This window comes from Montipora capricornis, chromosome 3, assembly GCF_036669925.1.
Source record: "Montipora capricornis isolate CH-2021 chromosome 3, ASM3666992v2, whole genome shotgun sequence".
NCBI lineage: Eukaryota > Metazoa > Cnidaria > Anthozoa > Scleractinia > Acroporidae > Montipora > Montipora capricornis.
In genome coordinates this window covers 51,779,542-51,799,541 of record NC_090885.1, presented here as the reverse complement: position 1 = coordinate 51,799,541, position 20,000 = coordinate 51,779,542, and the positions used below count along the sequence as shown (strand labels likewise).

Here is a 20,000-nt window from a genome sequence, read left to right as displayed (position 1 = left end):
GAACCAAGCCATTTAGTGGGCTTCAGTTTCAAAAATCAAGCTGATATTATGTTGCAGTCAAGTTACACTAAGAGAGCCAGACCGAGGGAGAAAATGCACTGTATGACATTTGCAGACTGCAGACCACATTAAGGCCTGCATTGTAAATAGCACTGTGGTTAGCCTTGATATCCGTCAGGTTAGTCTGAATAGCACTCAGCTTGGCCTGTTTACGGTTAGCTATCAGTAATGGTATGGAAATGCATTATTTAGTAAAAAGTGTACAGTCTGCAGTCTACAATCTGCAAGTGTCATACACTGGAGAAAATGATGCCAAAGACTTACGAGTTTAATGTTTTTTAATTTATGTGTGAACACAGCTAATTAATTAGATGTGTTCACACATAAATTATACAGAATGACAACTAACTTCTATAAGCGAAAAAATCTCGTGCTGCATATTTAATTAGTTTGGTTCACACATGCAAGATTACGCTTGTGAGTCTTTGGCATCGCTGTCTTTCGATCTGGCCCTCTCCATGCACCTGGAACATAATATGGTAATGGCAGACAGTTCAAACAAGAAATTGTTGTTTAGAAAAATCAGAAAAGTTTAGTTTTAACCTGGGCCCGATGAATTGGCAAGTGGAACATCTATTTGAAATCAAGTTAAAACAAGAACAACATTTTTTTCATCCTTGCAGGACCATTTGTTCATCTGTGGCACATGATATTTGTTTATGTTTAGTCCAACTAAAGGATCTACTGTGAGGGTCAAAGTGCCACAAGCATTTTTATTCTATTTTGACTTGTGGAAGTTGTGTACTCTGCCAATCACATGCAGGAAGAAACCACAAGAAATTCCAAGAGATTGCAAAATAGTCTGTCTCAATCACTCATTAAGAAGTATTTAAGATGCTCAGCTATTCCAATCTTTTTTGCTGATCTAAAACAAAGTAAATTTGTAGTGCAGCCTCTTGTGATGAATACAATTCAAACTAAAGTATCTTGTCTGCTACAATATAAATGAAAACAGTCTGTCTTGATTCAGTCATAGAAATACATATGCTCCAACACCTTGCTTTGCCCTTTCCTAGTGAAAGACCTAGTATTGGCCATTAGGCTTCAAACCCCTCTGTTGTTTTGGTTTTCATGGGTGTGAGGCGTCTATTGTTTTCCAAGTTCTATTCTGGCAGCAAACGAAAGAGCCCTCGAATTTTCAACATCAAAAAAATGGTCGGCAAGGGATTGCAGCATGGAGTACTTAATGGGCAATATTGGGTCTTTAGATATTGCTCTTATTCTTATCTTCAGAGCTGGCCCTCCACCAGTTTTTTCTGCTCCTTTGCCAGTTCACTGAATTCTTTCTTTGCCTGTGTCTGCAAGTTTCGCCACTTCTCGCGAACTTCGGCTGTTGTCCGCATTGCCACACCAACAGCGTTTACAGCATCAGCAGTTTTTTTCCACATTTCATTTTTTTTCTGATTGGTGACGCTGTTGGTAAACTTGCTTTGTATCAGCAAAAGGTTTTCTTCAACTTTTTCCGTCAAAACGGCAATTTCTGAAGCGCTAAAATGTTGCTTTCGAGCTTTGCGTGAGATAGCTGATGAAGCCATTTTGCAGAGCTCGCAACTTGCTCACCATGGCAACATTGTACGGATAGTTTATTATGGGATGCTAACCACGGGGGGTTAAACGTGCTTAACCTGAGGTTAGCTAACCTGTCCTCTAATCGGGCTTCGAACAATGCCATTTTAACAGCGAGTTAACAAACTCACGGTTTGGAAATTCAACCCCCGGTTAGGCATAATCAAAGGAGGACATTTCACCTATGCCAAGATGCTTTGCGCCAAACTATATTATCAAAGTTTTGTGATCATGTGGTCATATCATTTCAACATGGATGCGTTGGATGAACAAGCGTGGCAAGCGCCAGCTTTTAGCAAGTCAAACCTTTTATATGTGTATACTGCGTCGACTTAGAGCATGTTTCAGAGCTAACGATACCCAGCTTACCTTTCCTAAAACTTAAATGTTTGTTTGGGCACGTGAGTTTTCCTAGAACACTCTTGGAGCGGGGGATGGTGGTTTTCCCTCAGTCAAATTGAGTGCTCGGTAAGCTGAAAGATTGTGTAATCAAGATTATCTCCAGCGTTATTTTCCAGGTAATGATGTTGTAATGTTGTAGCCGATTTGCTGTCCTTGATTTTGACTTCAATGCTGCGAGATATTTACGCCGATTCACCAAACTGAATACGAATAATTTTTTTTTTTGGCAGATTCACCCAGATGAAATCGATGATGATAGCGAGGTGATGCTGATATGGGATTTTGCAATAACAGATCTATCTTTGACTGCCTCGCATTGTGCAGTAAAAGCAAAGATTCCGTCGTCCGTTTCTCCAATTGATTCTGTTATGCCTCCTCTTGACCTGAGCCGGGTGACTTGTAATTGCGTGAATTCTAGTTCTAATGGGAAAATTCTGTCGCGTACTGATCATGAATCGAGAACCATTTCCGAAATTAATATTTAGAAGCTCTCCTTATTGGATATTGACGAAGACGAAGACGAAGACAACGCTTGCGAAGAAGAGGAAGAAAACAAGGAAGAAGAAGAGGGAGAGGACGATGACGACTTCACTGATGCCAGTGGCTTAAGCAGCAAGGAGTTGTTCGCACCTAAAAGCACTGAATGCTCGCCAACAGAGCAACTCTACACAGAAACTTTCACATTGAAAGGCAGCTTGTTTCACAAGCATTTCCAGAGAACTCTGTAGAGCTGCAAAGATAAAATGATCAACAAGGAGACAATTTTAATCAGACTTGGCAAAGAACCGGTGAACAAAAGAGATGAAAACGCTATATTAGTGCATGCTTGTCCTGGTGATACTTGGGAACCAATTGGGTACATTCCTGGCGTGAAAGTTCTCAAAGTTACGAAGGCCATTAATAATAATGAAATAACAAGTATGTCACTTCTTTCAGTAAAATATCAATACGTTTTTTTCAATATCAAGTTTTAAGTACTTTGCAACAGTGACAATTTCAAAGAAAGGAAGATGGGCAAAAAACAGGGACAACTACAAATATAATGAAACTATCTAGGGGAGCTTCTGCATTGCTGTCAAATAATTCACTAGATTATGTTTTGTTTGTAGACTTTAATTAATCTCAAGGTTTGATTCACCTGCTTCTTTGAACTTTATGGCTGCTGCAAAGTTGTTGCTCTGGCAGTCAAACACTAATTACTCTAACAATGGGGCCAATCAAACATACTCAGCTGTTACAGCCCAAAGTAAAAGCCCTGAAAGACCATTTTCAAATAGTTGAAAATTTCTGTTTTCTATTGCTTTTTATCCTTTTCAAATGACTTGCAAGTTTCCTACATTTGTATTCATTTACTGTTGAGAAATTTTCATGCCAACAAATGGAAAATTACCTCTTCATGTGTTCGGTTACTCCATGTAATAAGTTAACAGTATGTCCAGTCCACACTTTGTTTTTTCTTGGTGTAGACTTAGAGTGTCAGCAAAGCAACACTAATATGGTGAATTACTGTTTGTGTAGTTCCAGGAAATTTCCACACCCCCACCACAGAGGGTCTCTAGAAATTCTAAGGTGGATTGGGGCCCTAAAGTAATGGAGGGATAGTCAGGGGGGAGGGGTTGAAACCAAATACCTCTCCATGGGATGGGGGAGATGAACATTTTCTGGAACAACACATTGCTTAAAGTGCACCTAGCCTACAAAGCCATCATCTGTCCCACAACTGAGCTAGTAAGGAGCATGGGTCTATTCCTTGTTTGGCATCGCAAGCTTCTTTGCATGCATGTTTACAAAGACTAAATGCGATGCAAACAAGGAATAGACCCATGCCCCTTACTAGCTCAGTCGTGGGACAGATGATTATTAGTTAAAAAGGGGCAAAAAGGCGCAACACGTTTCAAACAGCTGCAAAGAAGCAAAAAACCAAATTTTGTGGTTAGGTGCACTTTAAAAATATCTAATGCCTTGATCAGTGGTCACAAAACTCTTACGAACGTCCAACATATGCAATCTTGATACCTCGCGACAGGATTCAGCGACTATGTTGTGCTCACAGTGAATCCTTTTCAAAAGTTGTTTCAAGGCCTTTGTGGAACCCACCTTCAGTTTTGTTTACAGAGATGAAAAATACAATACAACTTAACTTTATAATTCTGATGCAATCTACAGAGTTTTATTATTTATGTACAATAAATTATAATACACAGCATTGTGTTGTATTTTATGATTAAAATCCATCAACATTTATACATCTAAGTTTCCTTCCTTTATCAATTACCCAATTTAATTCTAATCACAAAATAGGGGTTTCAATAAAATTTCAAGTATGTGGCTGGTTTGAGTAGAGTACACAACTAAATAGCCCACTTCTCTGAGGGAACTAGCCGACACTTGTGTCTGCTGTAAATGCTTATTGAAAGTACTGCAAGTGCACAAATTGGGACCACTTAGCAAACAAACTCTATTGCAAACATTGCACCATTACAGTATACACTAGCCTGCACAACAGGAGCAGTGCCTATTTGATAACACAAAATTATTACAGCAAAAACAATATCTTCAAACACCACAGCAAACACTTTCTCCCACTCAAGGATTAGGGGGTGGTGCCAGGTAATTCCCTGGCCTATGAAATGATTGCCTAATTGTTTGCCTGTGACGAGCTGGAAGATGAGCTCTGCCTACAACAAATATAGAACTATCTTCGCGTTGATTGATCCGTAATCTGTGCAGACGAAGAGGGTGATTCCGTGCATCTACCTCCTCATCAATTTCAGGCCTTTCATCAAATGATGGGTAAAGATCATCAGAAAAACGCTCATTAAGAGTCCAGTAATAGAAAGGAAGATCTATGTCCATTCTTTTGGTGAATTCCCTGTTAGAAGAAACAACAATTTATTGTCATCAAAGAGGCTAACAATTTATCAATTCTATTGGAATGTAAATGTCTGATTAACAAAGTCTGTTCCCCTGAAACACAGATTTACTCCAAAACTGTCTTCCAAAAGGCTATGTTTGAACATATGTGATGACTAATAAATTTCACCTGCTAACTTAACCTAATGCAACTTCAAGATTTCAAAATCACATTTGGAGGGCATATTCAATAGCACAGTAATCATATTTCTTTATATGGCACATTCCTGGCCAAATTGTTAAAAGGATATGATTCAAAGTTGTAAATTATGTGCTGCAAAATATGGGAATTACATTGCCAAGTTCAGTGTACCACATATCAGAGGGCGAAGGGTCTGGGATCAAAAACCTGACGAGGCTGGCAACATGACCTGACAAAATGGAGGATCAAATTCAGAAGATGTGAAGAGATCCACATCTATTCAACCTCTGCCTGCCTGTAATAAAGTAATAAGTAACAAAGATAGTTACGCAACATGGATTTTTAAAGTATTTGGACAAATATCCAGACATTTGTCACAAAAACTAAAACAAAAATAACAATGAATAAATGACGGGTGTTACACCAGGCCCAGACACTGTATAAGAAGAAAGGTGGAAGAAAATCATGGTATCCTCATTTTATGCATTGTGCTGCAATTTGGAATAAATACTGTACTCCAGCTTTTGTTTCTCAAATAACACTCATAGAACACCTTTTATCCCCAATTTGTAACTACAGTTGTTCTAAATATAGATACCTGTTGATGTCAATGGTGGAAAAGTCGTAACAATCCATATACCATGGCATCCATTCTTCCAAAATGAAGTTGAACATTTGATAGTTGTATCTACATCTCTCGAGCTGACTCAAACCCCTCCCATCAGACACTTCATGCCACTGTGCAATAATCCGAATAAATGCAGCCTCTTCATTCTTGCCAAGCCTCTCGAGTGAACGTACCACATTGTAGGATAACAGACGTTTCGCATCCTTCACACTCTGACGCCTCTTTCCAACAAGGGCTGCATGGGTGAGACCACTCAATGGATCTGCTAAGACATCAGCAAATGCCTCATAGTCAAAGGCAGTATACATCTCGAACATGCTGAGCAATGCGTTTTAGGAGGTGGTTGTGGTCACTACGATCATGTCGAGCCCGACCAGTAACTGGATCCACCTCAGGAACATAAAGATGTTGTGTAAAATCGACTCCCTCTTCCTTCAGCTCCTTCACAGCACTCCGAAATGTGTTTGTTCCAAACACAGACCTCAGCTTGTCAAGTAATGATTCACTGGTATTCTTCCGGAATGGATAAGGTGTGTAACCTGCAACAATCAAGCATGATCATAAAATTTAGTTTTTCATATGACCACTACTATTTAGGGACCGGTGATGTAAGTGAATTAAGTTTACCTGCCGGAACAAGCTTTCCACGAATGTAAGTCACAGCATCCTCTAATGATGAGCCACTGTTGATCAATTCATGAACTTCGAAAATAACATGGTCAGGGATGACACTGTTTGGTCTTGCTACAATAGGGCTTCCATCTGGTGCAGCTGAAATTAAGAACACAGATTGTAGCTGTATGTCAAACCCAAGAAAAAAAGCAAGAAACAATCACCTCACTGAAATACGAAATGAGTTTAGTAATTAGGAGATTAAGCTTTCTCACCCTGTGTTTGTTTACATCTCCTTAATTAAATAACATTTCATACAAGTATATTGTGACAGTTTTGCTGGTCTGGGTTCAACAATCATAAATCCGTCAACAATACACAATTGAAACCTTCAATTTCTAATATGACAATAAAAGGCAACCAATATGTGTTTCTCTAACAACAAACTGAGATTTACACCCGTTCAACCTACTCTGTATCAAAATCAGCATTTCCAGTAAAGTCTTCTTGCTCAATTTCTGCACACTCTCTCTTGCGTCATGTATGAGTTGCCATAAATGAAGGGCCCTTGTTTCTCCTCTTGACCTCAATGAGCAAAACTCTCCATCTGTAACAGTACCTAAAAAAACAATGTTATCCTCTTTTGATTACCGTGTTTGGAGAGTTCACGATCAGGTATGACCTACTTTCAAACAAGACTTAAGGGGCCCTATCAGCATGTTCACAGAGATAAACTTGTGAATTTCTTCTGACTATCACAGCACAGTTATGTGTGCCTAAGAATGCTACTTTGTTTCCGCACTTATGTTGGTGTTGGTAACAGATTGGAGTGCATGATTCCTTGCAAAGCAAGATAACTGCAACCAGGGTGTACAATGGTTAATGTGCATGTTAATGCTGTCTTAGATCAAACTGATCAAAGAATTACTTTTTAACTTTAAGTTCATTCACTGCAGATTTACTACCAGAAATATGTCACAAAAAATACGCACACACACAAACATTACGGTTCAATACCATTTCCATCAACCACTGTTAAAATGCAATACATGTACTCACCCACTAGGTTAAGGCCTCTCTCTTGCATTTTCAGTTTAACATCCCTAGTTAGATCACGGACATACTGGTCCCGCATACGCCTGTAAGGCACATATCTGATTGGCAATGCATAGGGCTTCTTATTTCGTCTTTCATCTGAGAGCATCAGAACTAGCACATGGGTGGCAGCTATCCTTTTCTTCTTGAAAAGGTTGCGGAGGTAGCCTTTCTCCTCTTTAACCAATCCTCTCAAAGAGGTTCTGATGGTCAGCATATGACGGGGCAAATACACAGCTGGATTAAGGCAAGCGAGTTGCTCTTCATATACCCCCTTTAGGAATTGTGCCTGCTGGAGGAGAGTTTGGAATTCCACAACATTCCAATTGGCATTCTTAAGATTTTCCTCTGGTGTTGATCGATTCTCAAATTTTTTTCCATAGTCCTCAACAGCTAAGTGAAAACCATCATCAAGAAATGAGATATCCTCCAAACTGTCAATACACTTTTGCAATTCCAACTGGAGACCATCTTGGTTGTCAATTCTAGCAATGTTACTTAGTAATGCTACTCTTTGATCATACTCTCTCCTCAACTCCTCCAACTTTCCATTACCCAAATCTACATCTCCATTCCAAACCCCTGAGAGGGACTCCATCAGCGCTTCCTTCAGATCTGTGGCATCCAGCTTCAACCAGAATCTTCCGTCTGGATTGGCTGATTTCAACTGGTCTAGTGCTGCTACCTGTGAAGGCAATAACGAAAGAATTATGGTTCATTACATGTGTGCATTATTATTTTTAGTATTTTTCTTCAAGTTACTATCAATCTTAATTGAACAATGCTTTGTCAACAACTGGTACTATTACTACTTGTATTTCTTTTTTTTTTTTCAGACTTTCATTTTTTATTTATATCTACCAGTAAATCTTTTTTTCTTCTTCTCCTTTTTTTTCCTACAGCTGATCTAAGGCATACCCTTGTGAGATAACTTTAAGAATTCCTAGGAATTCCTAAGAATTTCCTAAGAATTCCTAGGAAAAAATTCCTAGGAATTCCTAAGAATTCCTAAGAATTCCTAGGAATTGAGGGTGTGGATTTTCACGGTAATTCGGACTGGGAATTCCTAGGAATTCCTAGGAATTCCAAGTTTACATAGAGCTGACTCGGAATTCCTAGGAATTCCTAAAAATTCCAACTCAAAGATACCCACCTTGAAATTTTCCCAAAATTTGCAGGAATTTCTGAGAATAACTTGGAATTTGTAGGATTTTTTAAGAATAGCTTGGAATTTTTTGGAAAATCTGAGAAAAACTGGGAATTTCTCATGATTTGTAGGCCAGACAAATTTTGTTGAAATGCACAGCTTTAAAATAACAAATAAAGTAATACTGAGGTCACATCAAACAGGTTTCAAATCAATAGTTTAATTACACTGGCTTTCATGAATGTTAAAATAAGAATAATTATCTTGTTTGTTTGTTTTTTTTTTTTTACATCAAGTATCAAAAGTAAAACTGAAAACAGATATGAACTGTTTTAGATAATATATATTTTTTTTGGTTAATAATTTTCCATAAACCAAAAAATAAGAACATTTAGCTCTGCTTTTTCAAAAATTGTCCCCGGAGGTTTCGCTGTTGCCCTCGAATAAAATTGTCCACCGCTGCCCTCTTACACTCGTATCTCTTTTCCATAGCACCTAAAAATGAATAAATAAAGGTTGCAAATTAATAAGCACTTTGTTCAATGTTTTTAATTACACTTAAAGTGCTGATAATTATTGCTTGGTGGTATAATGACCTCCTTTCAGGAGTTTTTCAACCAGAAAGTATTTTTCTTTCACCTCTTATTTTGTTATCAAAATGAACTATCAGAATCATTCTGATAGTTCATTGGAACAATGGTACAACTTAAATTATTACTTTCAAACCAATCAGTTTCTCAAGACTCTACTTCCTATATATTCAGTGCAAAAGGGTTTTTTCCTTGGATTCACCTCACTCAAGCACAGAATTTTACTTCTCAGATTTCCAGAACACTTACACAACATAACTTTAACCTCCAACAAACCCTAACTTACAGTAGATCAAGTCCAGCTTCTCCCTGTCCAGAGCAATACCCTCACCACCAGATGCTGTTACTCTTCCTTTGAGAGATGATAGTCTTACTTCATCAACAGTAAACATCTTGTAAAGTAAGACTTTCAATCCCTCGAGTGGCTTAGTTGTATTCTTTATCATGGCAAGATAAGTCAACTGTAAGAAAAAAAATTCCACATTAGCGAGTTAGGCCTTTTGTCTGCTTGTTTATTTGTACACTGGTTCAATACAAATAAGAAATTTAGTCATTTCTCATTAAGTACCTCAGGATCTCCTGTACTGGTTGCTCTATCAGCTGGAGCACTTGAATAGTTTGGGTTGGCCTTAAGAAATAAAGAGCTCATTATTAATTTGTAAAATTGTTCTGAGAGAATATAAACCATTACTAGTATTGATACAGTCCTATAAGAGTTTGAAATAAGTAACATACTTAAACTGCCTGAATCGAGCTGCCTGAACCGAGGATCGAGGAAAGACAATCGAGAAAGGAGTCGAGAATCGAGTGAAAGGAATCGAGAATTTAATGAGCTGGTTGCTTGACTGCTTCCTTGATAGACGCAACTGAGAATACGAATAACAGAAAAGACTGCCAAAGTTTCTCGGAAGCACTACACTAAGACAGTGTTTTAGGCCTAAATACTACACTAAGACAATGTATTAGTAGGGGGTTAGGGTTGTTCCAGTATTGGTAAAGCAATGACCTGTGTTTTAGACCCGCCAGCCTGAATCAATCAAATTAGCCAGCTGTAATATTAGACTTAACTCAAGTAAAAAGGCCCAAAAGGAAACTCAAATTGCTTCCAACTACACTGGTCAGGCCAGTTGTTTATTCCTCCTTTATGCAGTTGTCATGAGTGGCATTAGCAACTTTATTACCCCTTTCTTGAAGGAATAATTAATCATATTTTTATCCTTACCTTCAACTCCCTCACAATTCTTTTGAGATGTTTCACTTCTGAACGAAGCCCCTCAACTTCTCCCTTCAATTCTTCAAACTGTTGAGTAAAATGAGTAGTGAATGAGGTCCATTCACTATTCACTTCACTTGATGGTAATGGTCCCTGATCATGCCTCATGCCAAAGTCCTGTAGTTCTAGATCATCCTCCAGCAGTGAACTGTAGCTGGAGGAATGGTCATGGTGTGAAAGAGATGAATTTGTGTAATGGGTTTGTGGCTGGGGTGGAATGTGAAAAGGTGATGTGGTAAAAGTGTTTTGCATAGGTGATGTACGTTGTGTATTTAATGGTGTGATGGGACGGCGATTGGCAGTGGGTGTTACTGTGGATGGATTATAAGTGGGTGGTATGGATTGTGTTGGTGTAATGATATGAGGGTTGGAAGTAGGAGTGTTTGGAATGAGAGATGGCTTGTGTATAGATGAGGGTGGTTGTGATGGTGTGAAAGTGTGAGGGATGGAAGTGATTGTGTGTGTGGCATGAGGTGTGTCATGTGACAAAGATTGTGTTGATACAGTAGCTGATGGTGATGGTGACTGTTTATGGGGGTTGTTTGGGATAGTGTTGGGTGTGACAGGAAGTGCTTGTGGCTTTGACTGTACTGATGTGTCGGTAGTTTCATCAGGAATTACAACTGTACTTGTAGGTGTTCTGCGCTGTTGCAAAATGCCGTTTATCCTCTCTTGCTGTACAGATTGTTGCAACTTTGAAAAGAAAATAGTGAATTTTCTTTAATGAAAAGTAGTTCATATAAACCATCACATATTATATGCAAAATATATTCTGGTGTTAAAAGTTCACTACTTGGATACATGATACATGTAAAACATATGCTGGTATAAAAAGTTCACCCAAAAATAGATGGGGATGCACAGTTGAGACAGAGATGAGGGGCTTGGGTCACAGCTGGAGCTTCATCCAAAAGCTGGCTGGGGACAGACAGCTGTGGTCAGTTTCTTTGTTGCTGCCCTGTGTGCCAGTGCAAGAATCATAGGCAGTGATTGAGTGAGTGAATGAAAAGTTCACAATTTGGAAAATGAGGGAAATTGACTGCACATTTCAAATTAAGCATAAACACCACTAAAATTAGGCACTGAAAGGTAATGAGTCTTAATCAACAGCACTAAATGCCCACCCAATTACCTTTTTTCTTTCCAGCTCATTTTCTTTATCTTCGTTGTCACCTACAAAATAAAATTTGAAAAATAAAACAGTCAAAGGTGGCTAAAAAAATGGGTACTACAGTGTTGAAAATTAGTACTCACTAACTCACCAATGCAAGTGTGAAAAGAGTACTGATCAGTTGATCACTGTGACTGTGGATTGCAACATGAAATTGATTGATGATTAAGGGTTACCTTTCGCTTTCTTGTCATTTGTCTTTCTTTTTTTCTTAGGGGGTGCTGATCAGCTGAAAAATAAATCCCATTAATTACATATCAATCATACACCTTTGTAGTCTTTTGCAATAAGAACAAAACGCACAACAATGTGCACATAATATTATTTCTTCAATGGTTATTAAAATCCAAGACATAACACCGCACGGTAAAATGAAATCTAAACCAAATCACTTAGTTACTTAACAAACAAAGAAGCCTAAGCCATGTATAAGTATTATACTGTTATATTATAATATAATAACCCAAGTTATTGACGGATTTTGATTGGTTCTTACCTATGATCTATTAGAGGACAGACGAACGATTGACGTCACCATCAGCTTTTATGCAAATAAAGTTTAATTCTTTATTATATAAAACAAATAGATCCCATGTTGCCGTGGGTCTGTTCAGTAACAGATCACAGAAGACGTCAAAATGTGGAAAGAACATCAGTGACACACTCTGCTATCGCCTCGTGTGCCACTTTTTTGTTCTTACCACATTTTGACGTCATCTGCGATCTATTACTGAACAGACGCACGGCAACATGGAATGTATTTGTTGAGTAGAAAACACGAGCCTGCGGCTCATGTTTTCTACACTGGTTGAGGTTTCAGAGATGTCCGGAGTGTTTTTTCACAGTGTAATACACGGCTTTGACTCCTTCATTTGCTTTATGATATAGAGGTTAATGAAAAACAATAAAACACTCTGATAAAACATGGACTTTTAACCAATCAGAGCATGAGGAGGGTCCTATCTATATTTTTAAAAGTAAAAACAACAGCATGAAAAATAATAATGGGTAAAAAACTTACCGTTATCACCCTTCCCTTGATTTCTGGATGTCTCTGCCTCCTCTCTGTCCTCGCTATTATCTACATTAGGTCAATTTGAGACAAGCCAAGCGGTTAGCCATTAATACAATTTAGGAACACAAAAATAAAAGAACTTGTAATACAGTTAATGCCCAGGGTAGCCAATCAAACATGCAGCAGTCAAACCCAACTGAACAACATTTTATTGTTCAAGTGGTTTTAGGTTTTATTTCATTCGATTGAATGAGTATACTGAAATTAATATGAGATTTGTTTAAATGCACTTTGATTGAATCAAAATAGTATTTTTGTGAAACTGGTTTACATTCTTATGCTTTTCTTTAATTTACCTTGCTCCAATACATTTTCCCTCACTTTCTGGGATGGGTTCCGTTTTCTTTTACTGCTTTTATTACCTGGGAAAATAATAAAATTGCTTCTGATTATAAATGTAGTTGTATGTTGCATTATTTTATTTTTACAAGTGAGTCTATAAACATCAAAAATTGAAACTTTACCGTTGACATCACCGTGAGCGTCAGCAACTTTCTTAACCAAACTTGCCTCAAACTCCAGAGCCTTTGCCTTTGTTCCTAACAATAAAGAATAAAAAGACTTAATTAAGCAACTTTAAGTGGATAAAATTTCTCAATTAGCTTTGAAACTCCCGCAATGTAGCCCTGTTTTACACCGGCCAGTTAATTTGAAGAAAGGCCGCTTAGATTTTTTGGAACGTGGACTTTGGTCTGTGAGCCGATTTAAACGACCATCTAAAGCTCACGCTCGGTTAAACTTAAAATCATCTCGGTTTGAAAGTTCTATTAGTTTAAGAAAATTCGACCGGAGTCTAAAGAGAAGATTTAAAAAGGTAATCGAAACAAAATTGTTTTCACTTAATAACGGAGAAAGGCTAAACGGACTTGTGCTGCGTACAAAGGATTGATTTCTCACCGTAATCCGGGCCGCAATGGGCTGCCGCATTTCAATGTTTTGAATTTCAGTGACTGGACAAGTGCAGCTTAAAGCCTCAACCATTAAAGAGTTTAAGATATATGTACTACTTAGCACTTACCGCATACTTTCAAAATTTCCGCCTTGTAAATGGCAATCCTTCCTTTACTAATACCCGCCGATACATCTACCGTACTGCCTTCTTTAAGTTCGACGTTCTCGCCAACAACTTTTTTTTCATTAACGACACTTACGCTATTTTCGTTCACCCATTGCACAACAATGAAAACCATCTTAAGTTAATTGCAGATTGAAGAAAGCAAGTTTATGCTTAAGTTAACAATCGAGTATTCCACGCTCTTCCACGCACAAGCGACCAACCGAGAAGATTGGAAAAAGGCGCCAAAGTCACGTGAAATCATGCTTCGTGACTGTGATTGGTTTCACATGAGAGAATCCGCTGGATTAACCGATTGCAGTATCAATAAATCAATAACGCGTGGCGTCCTGGACGATCCATGTGAGATGGTCTCGAGGATGGATCCAAGTTGTGTTGGTAATTGTGCGGGAAACCTACTCTATACAGAGATAAATCACGAGAATGGAACATCTTTTAGATGCTCGATTTGTTGCCGATCGTTGTCGAGGAAACAAAGGATCGAAAGTCACTTAAGTTCTGTCCACGGCAAAAGTAAGAAATTGATCCATACTTTCGAACAGTTCTTGCATTCAAGGGGTTTTAAAGTTATTTTCATTAAGTCTTTATTTGATCTCTTTGTTCTCTAATAGTGGAATATAGCAAACGAAAGTATAAGAAATACCTTGATGATCCCAGTGTTCCAGTACCAAAGTCGACCAAATATGACCTCACGAAAAATTCAAACTTGTCTTCACCGTCCAACTCATCTTCTTCGTTGACCCTTCAGTCTTACTTTTTTGCTCAACAAGCAATCGAAAGGGAACAAGATCATTCGACTTCATGTGAATATGAAGGCACATTGCAGGAAATAGAGAACGCATATGCGGAGTCCCAAACCAGCTTGGAGGAAATCCAGAGCACGAGCACTGTAAATGAAAACGAAGCCGAAACACTACCTTCTTGTGAAACATTTACATGTTGTTCAGGAGACACTGACAGCGAGTGTGGGGAAATTTCGTCCGACAGTGACTCTGATTCAGTAGCTTCTGGGTTTTTCTCAGAGTCTGGGGACTCAGATACCGATTGCCAAGATTCAGTCGATTTGCCTGATGATGAAGCACCGAATGACAACCTCCCACAAAAATCATTTTCAGCCCAAGAAGAAGCATGCATGTCTATTCTTTCATTAATTGCAAGACACTGCATCACGACAGAGGCTGCAAAAGATATCATTGATTTGTTGAAATTGCTCTGCCCAGCAAACGAGCTATTGCAATCTTTAACTTACTCAAATGTGCAGAAAGTGTGTGGAAATTGTACTGTTTTCACCTATGACATTTGTGAAAATTGTCTCCGTCTGTTTCCAACAAACGTGGAGGATCAAGTGGTCTGTTCAACGCCAGGCTGCAATGGGTATGTACATATCAGCACTTTGTGGGCATGCATAATTTAGTCTTTAACTGTACCCAAATTCACAATTAGCCAATCAGAAGCCTATTGTTGACTGCACTGGTATCCTATGATATCAAGTCACTGACCTGATACTGCACAATAGCAAGGATTTTGGGCTGAATTTGGGTATGGTAAATAACTAATTGTACCTTATTGTTACGCTTAGGTAGCTTATCAGAATTGTTTTGTCTAGCTATAGAGTAGTTTTGGCTCCACTGCATCTCCAAAATATGAACCTTGGCTCCACAAAACTCACCTGATGTGCCACTGAAACATACCAAAAAGGTACAATTATATACCGTAGTTATTCGGTTATAAGGCGCACGGTTTTTTCAAGAAAAATCTGTCTTTGGGTGGCAAGTTAGTGCTAAAATTGGGGTGCGGCTTATAGCCAAGTATTTTCGCGCAACAAAATCTTAAGATCACAATTTGAGAAGAACTTGCAGTTTAAACAACACAAGAAAGGACACTAGTTGTCAATTAAAAAAAACGACTTCAAGAGAAAAGCAAACAAACGGAAATTTGCATACATGCTTAAAAGCATGTGCTCAGTAACGTGATACTGATGACAACAACACAATCGTTCGAAACTTGTTTCGAATTCCGAGAATCATGTTTGTTGCTCGCATGAAAAGTTTCTTCTCTGAACACACAGTGTGGAGATAAAACATACCTTCTTCGTTCATCCAGCCTTTCTTGTGCACTGAAATTTGCATCCTTGGTGGTGTGTTGATATTCAGTCGAACGCCTTTGAATATGACTTGCGGTGGGAGTTTTTCGCCGTTCGCTTTCGCTTGAAGTCTGAAGTCTGAACTCTGACTATTTATTAAGTCGGAAGGTTCAAATAAAAGTGTATGCGTTGTATGTTTATCATTTCTGGTGTCAACTTTTAGCTTTTGTTTTTACATATATCATTAAATGTGTGACTTTTTCACTTTGTTTACGTTAACAAAAAGAGTTCGCATGCCAATTGTGTAAGGATAATTGCTCTCAAATTCATCACATCCTTTTGATAACTCTCAATTTATGGTGCGTCTTATAACCGAGTATTTTCGCGTAATTTTCAGTTAGAGAACTTAGATTGATTAAATTGCTAAGTTTGGGGTGCGCCTTATAACCGAGTGCACCTTATAACCGAATAGCTACGGTACATAAATTTGATATCACTGGCTTGTCATTGCATGATTTCATGGATTTTGAGCTGAATTTTGGTACACTTTGCTTATCTGAGAAACTTAATTTTTTTCTTGCAGTCTGAGGTATAAGGGAAGTATCCACCAGCAAGGGAAGAAGCTGCACAAAAATAGTTTTGTAACTGTTGACATCTTCAGTCAACTGAAGTGTTTGTTAGAACGTAAGTAGAACCTCGGCAGTCTTAATTCTGATTTGTTTTACAATAATTAACATCTGAGTGAACGAGGCATTTATTTTTATGGCATTGCCCTCGTAAGATCAAAATGACTGTTGAAATAATTTATTTCGCAGTGGGGGGGGGGGGGACTAATTTGATTTAGTCAGTAAACTACCAAATAATTAAAAAAAACCCAAGCAATTATAAAATTAATACGATTCGTAACTTGCAAATTGAATACTTTGAATAAATTATGTATCAAAGTAGACTAGATAGATAGATATATCACAAATTTAAAAAAAAAAAATTGGAAGACGTATGATTCACAACTTAGTAAATAAGCAATTATTAATTTTTTCTTTAAGGAGAAGGGATATGGCAAATTATTCAGGCGAGAAGTGAGCAACGTGGAAAAGAAATAATCACAGACATCATTGATGGGAAATATTATACAAGATTGTGTGGACCTGGACAGTTCCTGAGTGATATATCCAACATAAGTTTCATCTTCAACACAGATGGTGCCCCTTTATATTCCTCCTCAAGCGTATCCCTTTGGCCTGTGTTTTTAGCTATCAATGAACTTCCATCTCCAGACAGGTAGAAAAAAATTATTGAAATCTATCATTTCCTGAAAACGTAAATATTTAATCTACCTTATATCCTAAGTTACCTAAAACTATATTTGAGTGGAGCCTCATCAAAAGACAATTCTTTTTTATTGTATGAACCAAGAAGAAATGTTTCTTTTTACTTATTTAACTTTTTTACATCGTAGGTTTTCAAAGACAAATATGATGCTATGGGGTATTTGGCAGGGAAAGGGAAAACCACCATTCAATGCATTCTTTGAGCCATTTGCCACTCAAATGAACAAACTGTACAAGGAAGGTGGGTGTTTGAGACATGCCTTCAAACAGTATTTAAAGCATCCTATGGCAACCTAAGTGTTTATTCAAGTGCTCTTATTGTTATAGTTTAATCTACATGGTATTGTTGTAATTTAAACTGGACTCATTAGCTACCTAAGCCAGGAGCCTAACAAGCTCCAGGTCATCGAGTGTGAATAAAATATGTTAATGTTATGTAAATAATTGTATCTCAATTTTGCAGGTACTGCTCAATAGTGATAAAAGTCCATTACAGTACATTAATTCACGTATTCACCTAGGGTACATTTTTCACTTTCCATTTTAGGAGTAACCATTGAGTTGCCACAAGAACCTTCAACAGTAAATGTCAAAGCTGCTGTACTGCTTGGCTCAACTGATTTACAAGGGAAGGCATACCTTTTATATATGACTCAACATAATGGTGAGGGTGGTTGTCTGACATGTGAGGAAAGTGGATTTGTAGCTGCCCAAGGAAAGGGGCATACCCGATGTTACCCATACAGGCCTGCAACTGAGAGGGCTCCCAACAGGACTATGACAACATTTCTGGAAAATGGTATTAAAGCAAATCAGAGCCAAAAAAAGGTGACTACTGTAACTTTAGTTTGGAATCTTGTATGGATAGAGCATATTATGTTTTAGCCATTCATGAAAATTTACTTAAACCATTATTTTTACCCCAAAATAATTATTTATCTCATTCAACCTTTGGTACCAAAGAAAAACAAGAGTACCATGGGACATGATCTTATTTGCATACTAGCAAGCTGTTTCTGTTTATAAGTCTGTTTTTTCTTATTATGACTAGCATATTTTACAAGTATTCTAGCATGCACTTTACTCTTGCTTTGCATATAATTGTGAACATTAGATGTACATATTATGAGTACTTATAAAAAATAAATGTGATGTTAAGTTTAAATTTACGTAAAATTTAAATGTTGTTTATGGCAGCCATTCACCTAGCTTTGAGTACAATTTGTTACATGTAGGTTGCAGGATTGTTTGATGTCTCCTGCTTGGCCCTAATGCCCTGGTTTGACATTGTTCTTGGGATGGTTCCTGACTACATGCATGGATGTTTGTTGGGTGTAACAAAGACTCTTCTGTACAAATGGTTCTCTTCAACCAACCATAAGAAGGAATTTTTTATTGGTGGCCAGGTATGATTTGATTAGGGAATAAAAAGAATTATTTGTTGGATATTTATACTAGAAATTCAATGCTTTTGCTTTTAAATGTTGCTTTTTTTTTTTTCAATATCCCACAAGTGATTTCAGTTTACAGTCAAATTTTAGTCAGAGCAATGTCAAGACTTTATTTTAAGATACAAATTTTTTGCTCTTGTTTTGCATATAATGTGAATGTTGGATGTACATGTACATATTGTGAGTACTTTTAAAAATGGCCGTTTTTATGCTAGAGACGTTAAAGTCGTCTCAAGACAACTTTAACGTCTAGTATAAAAACGAGAAATAAGACAGACGCATTTAACGTCTGACTACTTTCATGTCTTGTTTTAAGTGTGTCGTTGAGACGCACTTAACAGACGACTTTAAATGCTTTGAGTACAATTTGGTACATGTAAGTTGCAGGATTGTTTGATGTCACCTGCTTTGAAGGTTTTTTTTTTTTTTTTTTTAATATCCTACAAGTGATTTCCATTCACAGTCAATATTTTGTCAAGGGAAATGTCAAGACTTTTTTTAAGATACATAATCTTTTATGCACTTGTAGATAAAAAAGATTAACAAACGCATACTTCAAATGCGACCCCCAGATGTATTAGCCCGACTTCCAAGAGACCTGAGAAACATTTCAAGAACTTTAAAGGTTACGGCTTGCAATTACAATTGTAGAAGTCATAAAGCCACAGTATTAACTTTTATACCCTGCAATAGGAAATACAGCCAATTGTAATACAGAAAAGCCGTTGTATATTCGACGGTTTTTAACACCCAACCTTCCCATTGTGATGAGCGTACTGTGTGTTGCATTGATTGTGTTGGGCACATTTTTTTTCTATGGCATGGTATAAACTAGTTCAAAATGCAATTCTATCTTGTGGACCTATAACCATGGAATATCCCACTTGCCACTTGTATTTTCTTGGTATACACACTCACTTTGTGTATACATAACTGAGAAAATTCAACTGACTCATGGTATTTCCATGGTGTACCACTTGAAAACGTTGCATTATTAACTGGTATTTATGCGGTGCCTTTCACAGAAAATGTATGACTTGTCTTTTGTTTTTCTAGCCTCCGAGTTGCAGTCGTGGCTTCTTTATTATGCTTTGCCATGTTTGGTTGGTTATCTGCCAGATAAATACCTCCAACATTTTGCCCGCTTCTCAGAAGCAATTTATATACTTCTTGGTAGTGAAATCACTCCAAGCCAGTTGAAGCGAGCAAGAGATCTACTAGACAGATTCTACAAGGACTTTCAGGCTCTCTATGGTATGAAGTGCATTTCACTTTCATCTTCCTTATAATGATAGGCTTCATGTACACGTATATCTCAGCTAACAAATGCTAAAGTGCATAGCATGTGCCCATAATTCCTATGAAATTTCATGATTTAATCAGAGG

At 37.7% G+C, this 20,000-nt stretch overlaps 1 protein-coding gene, 1 long non-coding RNA gene and 2 pseudogenes across 3 annotated transcripts; 1 reads left to right on the top strand and 3 right to left on the bottom strand.

The window, feature by feature from the left end:
• Nucleotides 1–4,614: 4,614 nt before the first annotated feature.
• Nucleotides 4,615–8,016, bottom strand: LOC138040520 (uncharacterized; annotated as a pseudogene).
• Nucleotides 8,017–8,956: 940 nt separating this feature from the next.
• Nucleotides 8,957–12,316, bottom strand: LOC138040519 (mucin-3A-like). Its single transcript, XM_068886231.1, has 7 exons — nucleotides 12,301–12,316; nucleotides 11,776–11,820; nucleotides 11,561–11,601; nucleotides 10,378–11,121; nucleotides 9,724–9,783; nucleotides 9,442–9,616; nucleotides 8,957–9,060 (listed from the first exon to the last, which is right to left on the bottom strand). The coding sequence occupies exons 1-7, from the start codon at nucleotides 12,314–12,316 to the stop codon at nucleotides 8,957–8,959; spliced, it is 1,185 nt and encodes a 394-aa protein (XP_068742332.1).
• Nucleotides 12,317–12,620: 304 nt separating this feature from the next.
• On the bottom strand, nucleotides 12,621–13,716 carry LOC138041453 (uncharacterized). 2 transcript variants are annotated; one of them, XR_011130831.1, is made up of 4 exons: nucleotides 13,693–13,716; nucleotides 13,139–13,213; nucleotides 12,971–13,036; nucleotides 12,621–12,680 (listed from the first exon to the last, which is right to left on the bottom strand). It is a non-coding gene; the product is annotated as an uncharacterized lncRNA (long non-coding RNA). The 2 variants fall into 2 exon arrangements; XR_011130830.1 differs by lacking the exon at nucleotides 13,693–13,716 and having other exon boundaries at nucleotides 13,139–13,342.
• An 842-nt stretch (nucleotides 13,717–14,558) lies between these two features.
• Nucleotides 14,559–20,000, top strand: part of LOC138040518 (uncharacterized) — a 6,105-nt pseudogene continuing 663 nt past the window's right edge.

Coding starts and splice junctions, on each gene's coding strand:
- LOC138040519 (XM_068886231.1), bottom strand. Junction 11,602..11,775: donor AAATGACAAGAAAGCGAAAG/GTAACCCTTAAT, acceptor TTTATTTTGTAG/GTGACAACGAAGATAAAGAA. Junction 9,061..9,441: donor GAAGCTGGACTTGATCTACT/GTAAGTTAGGGT, acceptor ATTCATTTTTAG/GTGCTATGGAAAAGAGATAC.